The sequence below is a fragment of the Rhopilema esculentum genome, chromosome 18 (assembly GCF_057945365.1).
Source record: "Rhopilema esculentum isolate cy_ngs chromosome 18, ASM5794536v1, whole genome shotgun sequence".
Lineage (NCBI taxonomy): Eukaryota > Metazoa > Cnidaria > Scyphozoa > Rhizostomeae > Rhizostomatidae > Rhopilema > Rhopilema esculentum.
The window spans coordinates 3164650-3184420 of record NC_142832.1 but is presented as its reverse complement, the minus strand read 5'-3'; the positions used below and the strand labels follow the sequence as shown (position 1 = coordinate 3184420).

Sequence of the window (19771 nt, the reverse complement as noted above, 5' to 3'; positions counted from 1 at the left end):
TTAAGTTGATAATGTGCTATGCTCGAAACGTCGTTATTTATTTTAAAAAATTTCTCCTGGTGCAATTTACTTACAAATCATTGTTATTATAGTAATTTTTCATGTAAGAGTATTAGGATGTCTCGCAGGATTCTGGGGGAGGTGCGTCGATAAAGTAACTGATATGTTGCAATGATGGGTTGCAATGGCGAAAGTTACGTTGAGATTATATCTGTCCAGGAATAAGAGTAACCAGAGCGATATCTGATTCGCTTGTGTGAGAGTGATAAAACTTATCTAGTAGCTTTGTGAATTAATCATGCAATCGTTGTCGCTTTAATGAAAAATTCGATACCTGTTTAAAAATTTAGATCCTTTACTTTTTGAAACAATTTTTCTTTCAATGAATCTACTTTATTATGTCCTCTAAGTACCTGCCCCTGAAATTGTCCTGATTTTTTTTAAAATCAGCGTTTTAAAATGATCATTATCCCGTGTTTTATCAAAGAAAAAGTTCACCCTTAATAGTGGGGCAAGGGGGCTTTACCCTGCATCGAACACAGTGTTTTCCATTTCCCTCCACCAAACTTCTAACATATTTCTTATTCTTCTAGAGTTGTTTCTCTTCTTTCCTATTTTTGTACAATTTAAAGTTTTTCTTCCGGACTTTTTCACCTATTGATTGAGCAAACTTTTGTTTACAAAATTCCAAACCGCAACTGGCCGGAAACAATAAACTTTTGTAACGAGGAAGTGACTGAATGTAATTTCCATTTACGATCAGGCAGTCTGTAGGCCAACATTGTGGTGAAAATGGAAGCAAATACCCTTGGATATGTCCATGAATTAAAATTCAGAGAACTCACTGCCAAAGGAGAGAATGAATCCATCAAAACTAATGTTTATTCTGTCATCAAGTTGACTAAAACAGGTAATATTTAATTTTTATTACTGGGTGTTAGCTTTTCATCACATTTCGGTCTAGGCCTAACCCAGAAGAGACGGCCGCGGTTGATGTTGGTTTTTAAGATTTCTTGTTTTTATACAAGAAACCACAAATTCGACTTTGAAGGGAATCTAATTTTTATTAAATCAAGAATATAGTGTATGTTTTAGCATCAAGATTTGAAATTTGCATGCTCTTTGGTATAAATAACATTGCTTGTTGCGGACACTTTCAACGTAGTACTAAAACATTTATCGTCTTTATGATTATTTAATTCTAGGTAAAAAGGCTTTGTTGTAGATCAAAAGTATAAACTGTGAGAAGTTTTACTCAGGCAGTTTTTCCCGATCCTCGGAGCAGTCATGATGTATGCATTGCCTCATTAAAAATTTTTAATGATCGTATTCGTGGAGTTCCAAAATTTATCAGGAACTTCGAGAGGAGTGGCCACAATAAAGTGGGATGTGGTACACCAATCATAAATCTCCACAACATAAATTAGCCAATACTGCACTGTTTTTGTCCTGCACAGAAGTGACACCCCCTCTATAACATAATAAAGATCTCTCTGTTAACATCATTATAGTTTTACTGTGAAAATGTTTTATCACGAATGTCAATGTTTTGTCTAATTAAACCCTTTAAAAACCCTGCTAGCAGCAATTGCATCAGGCATAGACAGAGGAGTAGGGGGCAGTGTGGCATTTAACCAATCCATTCTTTTATCTGAAGATGTTACTACTCATTTCAAACGCAAGACTGAAAAAAACAGCACTTCGTATGCTTTTCAAAATTTTGATCGAGGCCCCCTAAATTTAAAATTTAAGGGGGCCCAGGCCCAGTGGGCCCATGGGTAAATGCATCACTGATTTTTGTCAAAGTTCAAATGTCTCATGAGTCACTTAGCATCTTAGACATTATATTAATCCCATTTTCATGCTAGTAATCATCTCTTTCTTTATCAGTTATTTTCTTGAACCTTGAATGAAGTTTGTTGATTTTCCATCTATGCATAAGGTGAAATTATATGAGTGAAAAGGATACTGGTATGCAATCTTGATTGAATATTTTATATTGTCTTAGTCAGTGAATTTTGCCACAAGCTGGCTGGAATTAAGGAGCAGACTGCAGCAAGTTTGAATGCTCTGGTTGAAACATTCAGAAGGAAGACCATAGAGATAAGAAAAAGGTGACTCACTAGAGTAATGATTAAAAAATCTTTAAAATGATGACAGATCCAGAAAGTTTTTGAAAGACCTCATTCCTTAGTGATAACACTGTGATGTGATTCTATAGTGACAGCACAAAATATAGTTTTCCTTATATAGTAAGTCACCAATATCGCTCATGATGATGACTTCTTTAGTGACCCTTCGGGGTCTGTGATTGTGGTTGGTTCCCTTGATTTAGTAGATCATTTAGACCTGCCCATCAAACTGAAAATAAATGCATATATGATAATAACCCATCATTTTTCATAACAACTTTGATTGGTTTTTTGCTAGAAATCAATATATATAAATTGAAGCTGGCTTGTTTTTATTAAATGTGGTACGCCTATGTCCGTGCCCCTACAATATATCTGAAAATCAAAACAAACTACTATTTTATGCAGAATATATTGCAGATTTTTAAGTAGAGCTTAGCTCAAAAAAGGGTTTTTATTGTTAACATTGATGTTATCCATGAGACTGGCCAAATTTCTGGGCTCAATTCAAATATTTTCCCTTTAGGCCAGAATGTCAAAGCAAAACATTTTTAGATGCATGGGATGCTATCCTTGGTGAGGTGGAAAATGAAGCCAAGGTATAGATTGCTATGGCATAAAATGGTTTTCTTTTTGTGTAATGATAGGAGTCATTTTCTTATATTTTAGTTTCAGTTTCTGTTTCATATTTTGAAATTCCACTACATACAATTCTATAAACACTAAGCACTACACAGAGAATAAGGAAAACATTAGAAAGACAATAGGTTAAAGATTTAACTGACTGTATAATTTTGATAAAAGTGAAGTTATATGCAAGGAATTTCTCAGTAGCTAAGCTAATTAAGGAGAGAAAACCCTCCATATTAGTCTATGGAGAAACAAAAAGTAGCAGATGTTAATAAGGATGTGGTCACATTAAACAGAAAATGAAAGAATGGGTGTTGTCATCACACTTTTAACCTGTGAACTTTGATAACTTGCATAGCTAGTCACTGCAAAATAAATTTTATTGTTTACCAAGATTCCCCATTCAATACTTTCCACAACTTTTGTTTCATGTCATGTTATTTTGAAGAAATTTAAATGTTTTAATGACGGTCCTCTAAATATATTGCATTCTTTTTTATTTAGGATCTGACAGAACTTGGACAGCAGCTCCAAAGAAGTGTTGCTTGCCCATTGCTAAGAACAGCAGAAAGAAAAAAACACTTTTGTAAAAAGGTAAACAATCAAAGGTATATGAGTCAAAGGGACCAGGAGGGCTGCAGCCCCGTAATCTGGCAACCTTAATTTTTAGGCTCCATTCTGGCAGTTCCTGCTATGCCTGACAATTATTTTTTATAAGCTGCTGTTTTATAGGGTATGCTCATTAATTAAGGGCTCAATAGATTAGTTGCTAAGGGTACACATTTAAAACTTGAATGAAAATTTTAGTAGGGAACAATTTTTCTAGTTTTTTCATCTTTCTTGTCATCATTATCATCATCAAACCAATTTTGATCCTAGGGCTTCCACTTTGAAGCAGGTGGCTAAATGTATTTATTTCTTGTCTTATTTTTTCTTTTTAAATGGCTTTCTGCCCTCTTTCATCAGACCCACCTTCTTTATCTCCTCTCCCACCTCACCCATCCACATCTTCTTGGGCCTTCCCCCTCCTCTTTGACCATTTACCTTGAAATCCAAGACCCTCCTGAAGATGTTATCTTCTGGTCTTCTAAGTGTGTATCCCAACCTTCTCACTCCAGCCTTTGCCAGGTTGCCATCTTCATTGCCAAATAATTGGACACTCTGTGAAGCAGAGTTTATTTAAAGAAATTTTTGTCACTGCACATATTCAAAACTTTTGGAATTTTGGATTTCACCTTTTGAAGATTTTCATGATCACACCCTTCAATCTAACTGGATTATGATCACTGTTACTGTTATGTTTTCATTTTTAATATTGCAATGCTCTTTTGTAAGCTTTATGTGTCTACTGGCAGTTGCTTCAATTTTGCTTTTTCAATGGCAAATCTCTTTATTTTAGTTTTATCATTGCACAAAATTTTAGTCTATCACTGCACAATAACGATTTACCACTGCACAAATTGGTTATCACTGCACGTTAAAATAAACCCTGCTATGAAGGAAAATTATATCCAGGTTTTGGCGCATGTAGAGATTTTTGAGTGTGTTGAGACATTTTTCTTAAACTGGTACAGATGTTTTTGTGAAGTAGCAATGCCTTGCAGTTTTTAGGAATTGGCAATCTCCTGTAGTTTTCCTGCAGAAGGACTGCTACTGATAATACTTCAGAGCTCACAAGTTGCTTTCAATTTTTAGAGTTTTGCATATCGTGAATCCTACCAGATCCAGATAAGTAAATCAGAAGATGAACTGAATAAGGTAATTTAAATTGATGCTTCATATCACTAATGAAAATAGGAAAAGTTTGATTTACTCCATGTTAAGTCCTGATTTGATTCATAACATCAGAAGATATCTTCTATTTTGTGCCATTTTATAGTCTTAAAATATCATAGTCTTTTGTCTATCATCAAAATGCCCTCTATTTATTGATTTTTTTTAAACATTTGCCAGCCACTCTGAGCTTATTATGATTCCTGTCTGTTAAAATTTCGACTTTTTATTGGCTAGTATGTAATAAAAGTGATGAATAACAAATGTATTTCAATAGTTTGTGATTCATTAAAAACCGTTTTATTCAGTAGTGTAGAGATCTTCAAGAGGCACTGATCTTTTACTGTTTGCCACAAAGAATTATTTCAAGTCATATACTTGAAACATGAAAGATCTTTTATAAATTCTTTCAACTGCCTTTCTTTGTTTTGTATCCTGTTTAGTATGAGAACAAGACTTATTTTGCGGGTTTTAAATAGAGGGTATCATTATAAATATCATTATGATATGTAGCAAATGAGTCAATACAAAAAGATTATATAGGAATGTTAAGCAAGAAAATCCTTTAGAATGGTTTGAGGGGCTGATATGTTTCATGACTTCACCAAAATTGTTTAATGTAAACCAAAAACCACAAAATCCCGATTAAAGACTTTCCCCAAGACCTTTTGTTTCACTAATGCTTCACTTTACAGATGCTGTCTAGGTTCCAATCACTGTTGACCACAAGGAACACGTGGGGTATTTGGAATATGTTGGGGATTTTCTTGACTTGGAAACTAATTAGTGTGTTAATTTGTGTATTAATGTACATATATTATGATAACGTTTTCCTCTTATTTTTCAGAGGCATAAAGACTACTCAGATGCCTGGTACAAATTTAACACACACGAGAAAGAAAATTTAAAGGTAACGTAAATTTCGTTATAGTGATTATTGCCTTAAAACTCAATATTTTTTTCTGAAAAATTGGGTAATACATTTTTTATTTCGTTAGAATTGCCAGAAATCGTCACTTTTTCCAACAGTTTAAGTCACTTTGCCATTCCCCTCAATATCGTCCTACCAAATATTTTTCTTAAATTAGAAAATCTATTTCTAGAGCTTTCTGGCTTTGAATACAAAACTGAAAGAAAATAGATATAGTTCAATGGATATAGATATTCTAACTGATTTTAACCGAGTTTTTCTGTGGTTTTCTGAGTATACGCTTCAAAGTGAACATTTCCAAAATTTGCTATGTTGTCTTTTTAAAGAAAATTAAGGAAACATTTTCTAAAAAAGGCCATTTTTTTGAAATTGCAGTCATTGTATGAATCAAACGATATTATTGCTAGAGAATATGATTTTAAAAAATCAGAGTTGTAGTGTCCAGTTGTTTAGGGTATGAGTAAGAACCATCTTTTTTTGTGACATTCTTTCCGGATTTTCAATTTTCAATTTTATTATCTATTATCGTCTTGCAGAATGAGCAGAATAGTTTGCCAACTGTTGTTCCTCAAGCCTCAATTATATGTCCTCTGCTTCTTCTTATCTTCTTAATATAAGTTTTGCTTTGTAATCAAGATCACTTAGATGCTATTGCATTGGTTCATTCATTTCAGGATCATCATATTGCTGTTTATCACAACGAACACAACTCATTTCTTTTACAACTAGCCAATGTAAACAGTATGAACGAAACGCATTATAAACACACCGTTCCCGACATCCTTGACGTGAGTTTCTTTCATGCTTCCTCTTCAATAGCGTTTCCCTGTAAATAACATGCATTATTGCTAGGCAACATAGAATGGCATAAAGATTGCAAGTGTTTCTAAACCAGCCATTCTTTTGTCTCACTAGGTAGTAACTAAGATCCCAGACAAAAATAATTGAGACTTTTCAAGAAACGTTTATGTTTTCTCATTTCTTACAAAAATAACTCTGTGTTTTCTCTTCCCTCATTCAATGTCGAATGCATGTTTTTGAAGCAAAAATGATAAAATTACAAATCTAACATGGATTCTAGAGGAAAGGGGGATTCCAATTTACAGGGGCAACGTAAAGTAGAAAATTGCAAAAATTGAGAAACTTGTCTCAACAATTTTGTCCAGAATTGGTTTGTATCATTCAACAGATTAGTGATTGGATTGTCTGATAAAATTTTGTTCTGCCGCACATTTTCTCGGCCTAAATAGATTCTATCCCTTTGAAAGTTACTTTATATGTAATATTGACATACTCTTGATTCGAAAGTTTGAAAATACCTTTCTGCTTCTAAATGTTCAACTTAAGACTCAACAGGTAATTTTGTCTTTCTTATGTCTTATTTTGATAAACCACATTGAGCTTTCAAATGTGATTCCTAAACAACCTAGACCTCATTGTTAAAAAATACAGTTGTTACGTTCCCAGCAAATGAGAACTAGTGTCCCTCCATCTAATAACGTGAAGATAAACCTTTTCAACAGATTGTATCGCACTGCGACGAGCATTCAGATAGAAATTATTGTGCTTGATTTTGTCATCTTTGCAGGATGTAGAAACAATACACAAAGATATGAACGATTCTCTTTTGAAATATCTAAAACAGTTTCTTGGCATCCAGAAAGATACGGTAAGTTGACTGCGAAATAACGTCACAACCAAGACGGCCTATAATATTATATATTTATAATTTGAAGCCTCTTCACCAAAAGCTACCGTGATTCTAATATGAACTCGAGAGAATAAAAGTCTCCAACACATTTTTACAACCTTCTTTAGTTTATTTTATGCAGCATTTCGAAAGTAAAACAGTTGCTATTCTTTTGTCAAAATGAATTTCAGTGATAGCTGGCTCATCTTCCTGCCACGGATTATAAACAACTTCAGTAGTATTTTGTTTGTCCTTTCGTAAACTCCTCTAGAAGTTGTCTATTTGTAATTTAACAACCACTTTTGAAGCAAACATAAAAAGACTTGATTTAGTCAGTACTCTTTATATTTTTTGCTTATTTTAACAGCTAAATAAACTAATAACACGGATGGATAACGCTGTCGAAGTTGCGAAGAAAATTGACGTTGATGCGGATATAACAAATTTCGTAAAATTCGCGAATCACAGCTTACATGATCGCGAAATCCCGTTCAGACAGTTCTTCAAACCAAAAGCAACTAAGGAATTCAAGGATCAAGAGACAAAACAGCTAGTGTGTGCCCATTACATGCTTATTTATTCTTCTAATGTGTAGTGATGCCTTCTCAAAATATTGTGAAAATTTTTTGGTCGGTACTAAGTTTGAAATTGGCTTTGAAAATAAACAAACTAAGCATACTTGTCTGAGACTCCTCAGAGTATTAAACGTCAGAATCAGGGTCTAAAAGATCAAGCTGGAGAATATATACCCAGTTGTGGATCGAAATAGGCCAATCATGTGTTGGCAGTTCTCTGATTGGCCTTTTTCGATCCACAACTGGGTATATATTTTCTATCTTGATCTTGTGACTGAAAGCTTTAGTATGTTACAAAATCATTTTAAATAATTTTGTGAAGACTTTGTGCTTTTCATTCAAACCTTTATAACATGGTATCATGATCTAAGGATGTAGTTGGGTGATTAATATGTTTTTCCACTGTTTTCCGCTGTCTTCCAGCGGAAATTTTCACTTTGAATGCTTCAAGAAACTATATTGAATATCCTCCTTTTTGAATCTCGTTCATATTTTTATGCTTCACTGACAAACTCAATCCCTGTCTTTGCTATATGTGCTTCAAAATCTTTTATATTTTAGTTTCATTATGCTCCTTTGAACAGAGATTTGTCTTTAAACTATTTGTTACCAGTATATTTCAAATGACTGTATTAGCAACCCTTCTCCCAGTTTAAATCTTAAGAGAGTTCTTTCTTTGCAGACGTACCTTGACAAAGCCATAATTGTTGACCAATTCACAGAGCCAATGCTTAAGAGAACCGTTGCATATTCAAGAAAACGGGTAGGAATTTTAATTGTTTCATGCAATCCAGATCAGCTTACTTTTTACTTAAAACATAGCTCTTCTTACTGTATCAATTTCATGTTATTGTATTTGTCTACTACTCAATGCGTGAATCCCTAAAGTTTGGACACTTTTTTATCAACAAATTAACCCTAAAATGTCCATAAATTAAGCAGCAATGCTAAAAGTAATGCTTTTTATTTTTATTGATGTTCTCCCTAACATCAACCATAAAATGTATGGACGTGTGTAATTAAAATATATGGAGACAGTCTTAAAGTTTCCTATTGTTTACAAATGCCAGAGAAAGGAATATTGTTCGTAAATTATAGGGATTAAGCAGTGGACCGGAAGCTTTTATAAACTTTCAGATTTGAAATATCGATCTTGGAATTATGAGATGGCTGCACTTTGTAGATTTATTTGAAATTTCGGGAAACTTAGTACCAAAGCTATCATGTCAAATTCAAAACAGTCATTCGGATTGAATTATTGAGAATTTTCTTAGACTTTTTACAAGACTTCTTCTTACAGAACCTTCATTTTCCTGTTTTTTACTTTATGTGTCAGTTAATGACGATAATTTTTTGTGTAAATATACAGATAGCTGAACTTGATGCATCGATGCGAACACTGCAGTCACAAATCAACACATCAAAAGAGCTGCTGCAAAGGTAAAGGCTGTTATTTTGGCCAAAAATTGGGATAAGGCAGTCAATAAAACTGAAAAACCTCTTTTAGCTACTTGATGACTCGATATTAGCACCAGCTGACGTTGTATTAAACTAAGTTTTTTAGTCAAGGAGACTGGGGATGCAATCCTTAAAATTTGCCAAATCATGTCTTGTTACGTTCGCAACATGTGTGTATGGAAGGCAACAGATGCCTTCCACCAAATGAATTCTAACATCTCTGTGTAATCAAATGAATATGGTACAAATACAATGCATGTCTGGACAAGCTGCCTTGGAAAAAGAAGAGGGAGTCTTTCCCTGGACGTGTCTCAGAGTATCCTTTATATTTGAAAAATGCTTGGAGTAATTTCTTATTGGAATGGCCTTTGTGTTTTGCAGGGATAAAGAATCGAACGACAATCAAGAGCCATCGGTTGATGAGATCGAAGTACTTCACAAGACAAATGATTTCAGGGATCAGCGAAGTCTACAAAATACCCTCTACGCTCAGGTAGCCAAAGTTTACTTTCTGTGAAATATTTAGCTGATTACCAATATAGTATTGTAGAAAAAAACGCCATAATGTCATATGGCAATTTAAAGGAGTCCTGGAAAGTAATAATTACTATAAATGGATAAAATGTTTAAAAGCGCCAGGAGAAAGTTCGAAGCTACAATCCTGGCCAAACGTTATTGGACTGGCTGGCAATTGCAACCATTTGAAAAAATACACTCCCCACCCCCCAGCCAATGTCGATACGCTTATTTCTACTCGTTTCGATTGCTGTTACCTGGGTATTTTCCAGAAAACCAACATTGTAGCAGGGTTGGGGAGTTTTGATAATATTATTGGAGTAAAATCGCAATTTTAATGGTTATTTACTTCAATCCACTAACCTTTTGGTCAGGATTGTAGTTATGTTTATCAGTAACCAACACTTTGGAAGGCTGTAGCTGAAGGAGGAAGCTTTTTACTCTAGAGGACGCATTTTGAACGCCATATTGAATGGTTTGACATAATTAAGGAAAACGAGGTTGCCCCATCCTCAGCTGGCACGGCCCAATAATTTTCTCTGTTTTGTCTACTATTTTTCTGTTGCCCCTCTTCACAACACCTTTTCACGTATTTTCCACTGATGTAGGCTGTCGCGGAACGTGTCGTTACACTTTATTTTATACAGCTGTTTTTTCATCTACAGATGACTTTGTTCACAGACGAAATTTTGGAGCAACTGGGCCCTATATCGGATGATTATGCAAACGATATTGGAAAACAGAAAACAATAACAATTGGAAGACCAAATGACAAGACCATACTAACACGAAAAGAAAAACCGCACCAGTTTATAGAACATAACTTTCTCAAACCAGCTCAGTGTCATTACTGCAAAGGAATAATTGTTGGTGTGTTGATCGTTGATTTCAGCTTTTAAAAACAACGAATTTAGATATTAGAACGGCAAAACCATTTAACCCTTGGATTTTCTGTAAGCTTGTGGAGATGCACTGAATAGATTTCATTTTCCCTTCTCTGTTCACCACCAATACCCTTGTTTCAAATCAATTTTAAAGAATCAAATCCTCCCATCACAAAAAATTCGATTTTTAATTGGATGTAAAATCTGATCAGCAAAAGGGATAGGCATCCCATATCAGCAAAAACTAATAGAAACAAAAAACTGAATGTCTGTCAATTCAGATTTCAAAAACGTTTCTGTGACAGGAACCGATGAAATTCATAACAGTGCATCTTAATTCAAGCCTGGAAAACTATGCAGAATTTGCAATCAAATCATTTTCGATAAAATTTCAATGTTGATAAGAACGGAGATCTTTATGAGTGTGTTGTTGTGGGACCTAGTTCTTTTTTGTTTAAAAATTTTCATTCAATCTCTGTGCCGCTGGAAACGTGATTATAAGGTTTCTTGTGTTGGTGTTACAGCTGTGTGTAAGTTAACTGGTTGCTAACGGGTCAAATGTAGAGTAATGTGGGGTTGCTAACGATGTATGATTGACATAGTAATTTGGGGTTCCTTTGTGCTAGCTAAAGTTTGTGAGACACAGAAGCTTCACCTTAAGGTTCATCTTCAATATACCAATAAGCCACTCTGATTTGCCTCCAGGTCTGGTGAAGCAAGGATTAAAGTGCCAGAGGTGTAGAATGAACGTGCACAAAAAATGCAAACGAAACGTGGCGTTCTGTGTCGAGTCGCCGAAAGAATCTGTAAGTTATTATAAAGGACCTTAACTGTGTATTCGGGAAAGACAACGGAGGAATGTCGATCGGTCTCACCAATTATTATCTCGATAGGCTTAACATGACAAATAGTTTTGCTGAAGATTAATTTATTATACAAATGCTTTGGAGTAGTTTATCATAAAGATGGTTATTGGAAGTTGAAGGAATTTTGCAGATTGTGCTGTGATTTTCCTCAGATTATAAGGCCCTTGCCTTTAATCAAAGCGTTCACACTGTAGAACGGAAAACGAGTCATGCTTAGGCTTAGGCTGGCTTTTCACGCCATAAATTCATTTCTACCATGTAATTTGCGAAACTGCTTCTTAAAACGGGCCGAATTGGCAATTATTTCTCCACTGTTGGCATCTCGTGTGTATTTATATTGGTTTTGAAGAATTTGTTTTGGTTGGTATTTATATCAGACTACGAAACATAGGCCCAGTTTTATGTCCTTATAATTTTTTCTATCAAAAGTTATAAAACTGAATAAATCCATATCCAAATTTAAATGTGCCAGTCATAGCGAAAAAAGACAAGGTCATCAAGTTTATGTAAGAAACTTATTATATTAATTTGTGTTAAATACAATAAAATCAAATCCGAGAAAGATACGAAAAGCTGACTCCTTATCGAGTGATGAAGAAACGAATGATAAAAACGTTTGTTGATTGAAGCTGAACGGAAATGCCATAGCCATATCAGCTTCTCTCGAATAGCATTCTTTTTTAATCTTGAGGCCAGCCAGTGCCTCTTGTAATTATTGATTTTATTTGACAGTTCAATATAACCAGTTATTGTATTTGTTTTTGCCAATTTTCTAAATTGAAATTTCAGGATCACTCGAAGAAAGTTTCTTCACCTGTTATAGGGGATGATTCGCTACATGATGGTGGTGAGAAAACTAATAAAGTTTTTGTCATTTGTTTTTTGTCGTTTTTTGCCGTTTTTTGCTGTATGAAATTTTGTCAAACCAACAGAGAAAATAGCTCGTACATCTCAACTTTTATGTCTTTATCAAATCGAAAATTATTGTGCTGACGATTCTATTTTATTGAATATCAGTACTACTAAAATTTGTAATTTTTGATCGTCTTATTTAATAAAATTAAACATGATATAGCTTATAATGTCTAACTTCCTTTTTAAACTTCAGTTGTTAGGCAACTAATTGTTTTAGCAAATTGCTCAATAGTTCTTCTTTAATAATTTGAAATTTGGTCTTTTCTGTTAGAGAGTGTGTATGAGGAGATAGAGCCTGAAGATCTGGAGCGAATCAGAAGAGCATCACGGGTCTCAAATCAAAGTCAAACGACTTCTTCAGCAGATGATGATTATGGTACGTTCTGCTTGCTTTTTTCCTATTTCCATATTATTCTCAAAACTGGGACACTTTTGTATTTATATTTCTATTTCTAACTGTGAAGATAGTTAGTTTGGTACCTTTGTATTTGCTACCTCCAGAGATTTTAGAACACTGAGTAGCTGTGCTTTCTTAACAGTGCCCTAGTCTCTCCCCTTGATTGACCAAGTTTCGTGATTCCTACGCCTGGAGTAACAGAGAGTTGGCCACACTCCTCACTCTTAGTGAGATTTTGGTCACGACTCTTGGACCTGTAGCCCAAGGCTCAATCCACTGATTTATCCTTTAATGGCAGATTCACGCATCCTGCTCAATACGTCGTTTTAAGAAAAGGAAAAAATCATAAACCATTGTGTCGCAATCAGTCGCAAATCCATATATTTTCTCTAAGATTCGTAAATTTCACTGTTGATAGACGCTAAATCTGTTGTAAAAAGTCTGCTCATTATCAAGGTTTTCATGTGGTACTCTCTATGAGACAAACGATCTTCTTAAAAACATCTTTCCTACTATCCCAATTGTTTTATATATATACGCCTTTAAGATATGAACAAGGCAGAAGTGGCAGAATTTTTATTGGCTTTTTTGAACAAGTTTTTTGCAGCCAGTGCGAGACGAATTTTTACAATTACAAATCTCTTCAATATGATAGGAAGCTGTTTCTGCTGTGTTTTTTTGTACCAAATTTTGATAACAATTAAACGTGATATATTAAACTTTGATAGACAGTTAAAGAGAGGAAACTATGTCGTTTATCAGCTCTATGTATAACCCATGATCATTTAATTTGTCTTCATGTTTCCCATTCTGTCAAATATTTAGAGTTGCTTGATCAGAAATATTTCTTCATTCGCTTGCTAATTTTTTATTGCTTTTCTGTACAGAGCTGCCGCAAGATGCTGCAAATCACGCAAACCAGAGACCATTATCAAATGTTGTGTTAGCCAAGAGTTCCCCCAAATCTTTGCCCAAACAGGTGAATAACTTTTCCACTTATACTATACTCTATAGAATTGACTGCAGATAGTATTTTCAATAACTAGTATGTAGGAATTTTAAATTTTTTCAACTTTATCCATGGAATGTTACAAATGCACAGTTGCCGGCCTCTTGATGGTTTACACATATCTCTATGGCTTTACATCATACAAACTTGACCATTTTACTAACTTTTCTATTATGTCCTTTCTTTGCTAGTTTTGACTTGTGACTGCTCTAACTCCTTTATGCTAGAGTTACATTTTGAAAAGAGAAATGTTCCCATCATCGATCTTCCTGTTTTTCTTGCAGAATCTTCCTCTGTGCGTGGCTTTGTTTGATTTCCAAGGCCAAGAGACTCAAGATCTTTCAATGAAGTAAGTTTTCAAAAATTCTTCATCGTAAATTAATATATACTTCACATTCAACTCTGTGTATACTTTTTTTACTGCCTGATTTTATACTCTCCCTACATTTCTCTTGAATAGCCATTTAATTCTATGCTAATAACAAATCCGATCAGGAAATCCTTATTTCGCACAAATATCTCTTTCTTTTATATTGATAGATCAGGAGAGAAAATTCAAATAATCGATCAGTCCGGTGAAGAATGGTGGGAGGTTTGTAAATCATTTAATATTTTGTTTGACTTCTTTCTAAAGACTTGAGCAAAAATTTCATTCTTGCGAGAAAAAGGTAGAATTTTAATTGGAAATTATTTACTTATGTAAAAACAAAATAAGTAAAGAAAAAGACAGCAAAACGATAAATTTTCTGAGAAATCACTTTTTATCAATTAGAGTGGTTTGGTAATAATTTAATTAACGGTTTGATTAACTGGATCATACACTCAAATTCATTCATGCTTCAGAACGCTTCTAAATATTCCATTGCTGCACACTTCTATACATTAGCATCTACTTTTTGTCTATTTACTCTCTATTCGCAAAAGTTTACATAATTTTAGTTCTATTTATTTCTATCTTTTTTTAATGTTGTGCGTTTTTTATGTATCGGCCATGGGTTCGTTATTGTCTTTCGCTCCTCATGGTATCGTTCCCGTAGTGTAGTACAGTAATTAGGGTAGTATAGTCAATGTAAAATTGTATTGTTATTAATTTCTATGAATGAAAAAAAAACTGGATCATAGCAATGGTGTTTGGCAATGACAAAATATGCGTACGGCATTGAGATGCCGAGAAAAGCAAATATTCCTAGATCTTTCGAGATCAAGTATTCCTTTATAAACGCCTCAACAGCTTATTTATATGTTCATTAGGCAAAGAAATTGCTAAAGAGAAGGAAATCAAAGAACAATAAAGTGGAAATAGGAAATTCTTTTTTCGTTGTGAAAAAGCCTGTGCTTTTCTCATTATTCGAGGATATTCTTGAAGTCGCTCATCAACAAAAAAAGCGCCATTTTAAGTGTTCAGCTGCTGACCATTTCGTTTGCTTTTTGGAGTAGTTTAGATGTCTTTTAGAAGTCCAGTTTGCTCTTTGTCTTCAAAATGTATTTGATTTCTTTTCAGGGTATATGCAACGGAAACAGGGGATATTTTCCTTCCTCGTATGTCGAGGTAAGCAAAAAAATCAAACATAATTTGTTATTTGCGTGTTGTAGTTTTAAAAAGAAAACGACAATATAACGAGTGAACAATTCAAGTATCAAATATGAACAAAAATATTAAAACACGACATTTCGAGCATGTGCTCGTCAGCACGAACCCCTTCAAAAGAGCTATGTACCTGTATCCGTGCTCTGTACTGAAAAATTTCTTAGAACAGGAAAGGCTCCGGGGGTTTTTGTGCCCTATCGACAAGCTCGGATATAAAGACACTGGATCTGCTTTTTTTCTAAGCGTGATCCAAAATCATCGTTGAAATTTTTGTATTTTATATTTAGGGCACAAAATAGCATTTCTCTGTTTTTTGGTCCACTTTTACGTCGGAAATTCCTTATTATTACGACAATATTGAAAAAAAACATCTTTTGACGACACAGCTGATCATCTGTACCAAAATTGTGGTCAAACGCTTTATTTTACATGGGAAATAGCGTAGGAAATAGTTTTAATAAAGCAAAAATAGTATGGAGATTTTAACACAATGTTGAAATTGCTTTTAAGACAATGTTCATATCCAGCATTCATATCCATTTTTAGCTCACATATTTTTTACATATTTCTGAGAAAAATGCTTTTGAGAAATTTTTGTAATAACAATCCATCGCTTTTTTTTACTTTGCGTATAGAACAACAAGTTTTTGAAATGACCTATTTGTATTTATTATCTTTGTAGAATTAATGGTTATTATTTGTCTGTATCATACTAGAAAATTGATGAAAAGGACGTCATTGTGAGAATACTGTATGCTTTTGATGGCGAAGAAGACAGCGATGAAATCTCACTTGAGCAAGGCCAAGTAAGCTCCCACACTATCCTCTATTTGAATAGAAAGTAGTTCCTTCTATCTTAAGGTTTTTTAAGGCGAAACCGGATTTCTGGAGGCTATAAGTTACGTTACATAGTGGACTCCTTTTGAAATTTTTTATCATGGGTTACGATTGCTTCAATTCATTGTGGCTAAAAATAGCTACCATGGTTTTTTCTTAAAATTATTTTATTTGCAGTATCTTGAAATGTGACCTTCAGATAAGTTTACGATTAAAATAATGTCGTCTTTTTAGAGAGTAACTTAAAGTTGTAGATGCATGTCTGGACATAAACTATTTTGTTTCTAGATTGTGGTTGTCGTTGAAGATGAAGGAAATGGCTGGACTGTGGGAAGATCAAATGGTAAACGAGGTGCATTCCCTTCAAGCTATGCTAAAAGACTTTGATACCACTGAAGACTAAGATGCAAATCATAAGAGGTCAGGTATTTTTCAAGAGAAACTTGCTGGCCAGATGAAACTCCTCTCCAAAGTTCCGGTCAAACGACTTAACATCCTCTCTAACATTTCGTTCAATGCCATATTCAATAAAAAGATTGATAGCTTGATTTTTAGGCTCCTTGTAAATTTTTCATCTGTAAATTTTTCCAAAATATTTTAAAAACACCTCATAATTTTCTTACTTTTCCCCCGCCGTTCACGACTCCTAGCTGAGTCGTTACTCAGTCAAAAGAAACTTCAGATTTCCCTTTCTTGTGAAAACGTAAAATGTGTATCACTTTCCGGTATTCAGTCATTCAACCCTCATGCTAATGGTCTGAACTCTACAAAGTATTTGATGTTTAGTGCTAGGAAATAAGCTTATAATTATGCATATTATTTTGAATTATTTTGCTTCTGCTAAAGCCCTATTTTAAACAATCGCGATAACAAAATCTGTGGCTAGATATAGCTAAGATCGAAGTAAAATGTGATCATGCCTTTTAAAAGTACAAACATTTTGAAACGTACTAAAGCTTTTCTTCTGATACTCTTCGGAGTATAAAACGTCAAAACATAGATCGGAAACGCTAGGAAGTATATATACCCAGCTGTGGATCGAAATAGGCTTGTTAAAAACGTGAGGAGTATCAGGTGAAAAGCTTTAATATTTTTCAAAATATTTTCTTTTTTCAAAGCCGTTTTTAAATTTTGTACCAAAAAAAGATTGTTTGGAGATAACGAGCAAGATTTATAGGTCATTATGTTTAGGGTAACTTTTCATCTAACTATCTAGGATTTAAGTGATATTAGATATAAAGTTCATCCTCCTGTGAAAATTTAGAATATGTATTAGTTATGTTAATTAGCCAAATGTCGATGAACCTTGTTCAAGTTAAAACCTGTTTCAATATATGTTTCCAAAATCACCCAAATTTTGCAGCACCAAATGAAATTTTTGCTCATTTAGGATTTGTCGAGTTTATGTAACTTATGATATTCTTTGTAGGTTCATTTTAGTTTAGAATGTCCTATGAAATAAGTAATCTATTAAAGATTCTTAGATTGATTGTATTAATGTAGCTTTTTAAACGTTATATCAAGGATGGTTTGTTACTCTGCAAACAAGAATTTCGGTAGCAACAGTAATTAATTATAACATATAATAATTTTATTTTACCCGTGCAGTTTTGTATCTTATAATATTCCAGAAAACCCCCAGTTTCATACATCCCAGGGTTGTTTGTTCTTCTGCAGCCAATCAGAGTTTTTTAAAGGAATCTTAAATAACTAAAATAATTGAAATTGTTTCAAAGGCTGTTAGGATAAAAATGAAGATATGAAACCATATCAACTCTCCTTAACCTTCGAGATATCAGAGTCTGTCCAAGAATACATTTCACGGTATAGGAAAACATTTCTCGAAAGGAACATTTCTCGAAGGGAAAAGAGGGACATGCAACCCTGATGACATAGATTGTTACGAATTATTTTATTTATAAAATCATGTGTATAGTGTGTGAAAATTCAAAGCGAAACGTAATTTTGAGTATTTTTGGTTTGTATAAAAAAATAACCAACGGTGAAATGATCGTTTCTTTCGGAAGTCTGTTTTATCAATTCAGTTCGCTCAATGTTTCCCTCCGTTTTAATTTTTTCCAGGTTATATGTTAGAGACAATCCGAACAAAATTATTGTTTGCAAGAAACAATTCTTAAATTTCATAACTAAAGTACTCATTTTTTACTGACTTCAGAGCCTAAGTAGCATCTTCTATCTCAGTTACTTCCCTTTTTTCGTCTCCTCTTTGTGCTGTCCTTTGCTCCCTAGATCTTCCCGTACAGAGTCTCTCAAAGGTACAATAAAATTTGGGAGGGGGCTGAGGGGATTTAGCCCCCAGTAATCGGTAAATGTTCTCAAACTGCATGCTGAATAATGTTGCCCTAAAGTTTTAGGCCTATTACAGTTTGAAATGCACCCCCTGTGCCTGGACCTGTACATTTCAACTTCGTTCTACCTATTTCTAAAATTTTCATTATTTTCTGACCGTATTTAGCTTCTTTGGGGGTATTTATGTCTAAGAAACCTTTAAAGGTATAAACTATGTAAGTTGTTTGTGGAACTGTATTTAATTAACGACAATATAATGAGGGAATAAATTAAGAACCAAAATGAAGTACATTGTTAAAAATACGACGTTTCTTTAATAGATGCGAGGATAGCTCAGTGGTTATAGTCTGTGGCTCGAGTCCCTGACATGACCAAACTTTCTCAGAATGAGGAGCGTCGTCAGCTCTCTCTAATTCCAGGCGTATGAATCATGAAATGTGTTCACATAAAGAGGAAGGATCAGAACACTGCTTGATAAGCTTGGCTTTTCAGTGTCCTAAAACTACCTTCGAAGGCTAGGTAGTAAGCAATATAATAAAAGGTACTTTTCATGTCAACCCCAGTTTCCTCTTCCTGAGCTTGTCCCATTTAGATGTCGCAAGTCTAGCTAGAATAGTAGATTGTCTCCTCTGTCACCTTCACCTTTTTCTTGGCCATTCGTAGCAACCACTGGTGTCTCTTGATGTTCTTTCAGCCACGTAGCTGCAGGGGGTACAGGGGAAAGGGCTGTGCCCCCTCAAATTTTGACAAGAGCTTGCCCCCTTTGGCTACAGTTTTTCCGAAAGATATTTTGAAGATTTGGCATAACTATAATTCCGTGAAATTAATTAAGTCCACATGTATCTGTTGTTATATATCTGTTTTGTTTCAAAGCCTGCCACCCTCAGGTATGGCTCTTGCTCGAGTGTGACCACCCTAGTCGACGTTTACAGCTACTTGGTTGTTCTCTTTCCTATTTTCATTGCTCGCTCTATCTTAAAAATTCCCAAGATATTAGTTTTGTTTTTTTGGGCAAGCTTGGTGTTTCTTTTAAAAATAGGAAAATTTGATTCAGTGACTTGGTCTTATCGAATATCTTCATTTTATTACGGAAGTTAAATTTTCCAGCTGATATAACATTAAAAAACTATCAAAGCAACGTCAAATTCCAGAAAATTATTATAACTGTAGAATTTACGGACATAATAATTTGGTCTGCATCGATCAAACGTTTGGTGTTGCAAACCTACTTTTGTGCTGATTCTATTCCGCCAGGAGCTA

The 19771-nt window shown here is 34.2% G+C and overlaps 1 protein-coding gene across 1 annotated transcript; it reads left to right on the top strand.

The window, feature by feature from the left end:
- Positions 1-136: 136 nt before the first annotated feature.
- On the top strand, positions 137-18667 carry LOC135696666 (uncharacterized). Its single transcript, XM_089113781.1, has 22 exons — positions 137-910; positions 2009-2114; positions 2659-2731; positions 3267-3356; positions 4458-4520; positions 5383-5445; positions 6141-6254; positions 7055-7135; positions 7524-7709; positions 8414-8494; positions 9101-9171; positions 9571-9682; positions 10371-10575; positions 11295-11395; positions 12245-12302; positions 12642-12746; positions 13655-13746; positions 14061-14125; positions 14317-14368; positions 15278-15325; positions 16081-16170; positions 16490-18667. The coding sequence occupies exons 1-22, from the start codon at positions 793-795 to the stop codon at positions 16586-16588; spliced, it is 2073 nt and encodes a 690-aa protein (XP_088969907.1). The 5' UTR covers positions 137-792; the 3' UTR covers positions 16589-18667.
- Positions 18668-19771: the final 1104 nt, after the last annotated feature.

Coding starts and splice junctions, on each gene's coding strand:
- LOC135696666 (XM_089113781.1), top strand. CDS start 793: ATGGAAGCAAATACCCTTGGATATGTCCATGAATTAAAATTCAGAGAA. Junction 7,136..7,523: donor TTGGCATCCAGAAAGATACG/GTAAGTTGACTG, acceptor TTATTTTAACAG/CTAAATAAACTAATAACACG. Junction 8,495..9,100: donor TTGCATATTCAAGAAAACGG/GTAGGAATTTTA, acceptor GTAAATATACAG/ATAGCTGAACTTGATGCATC.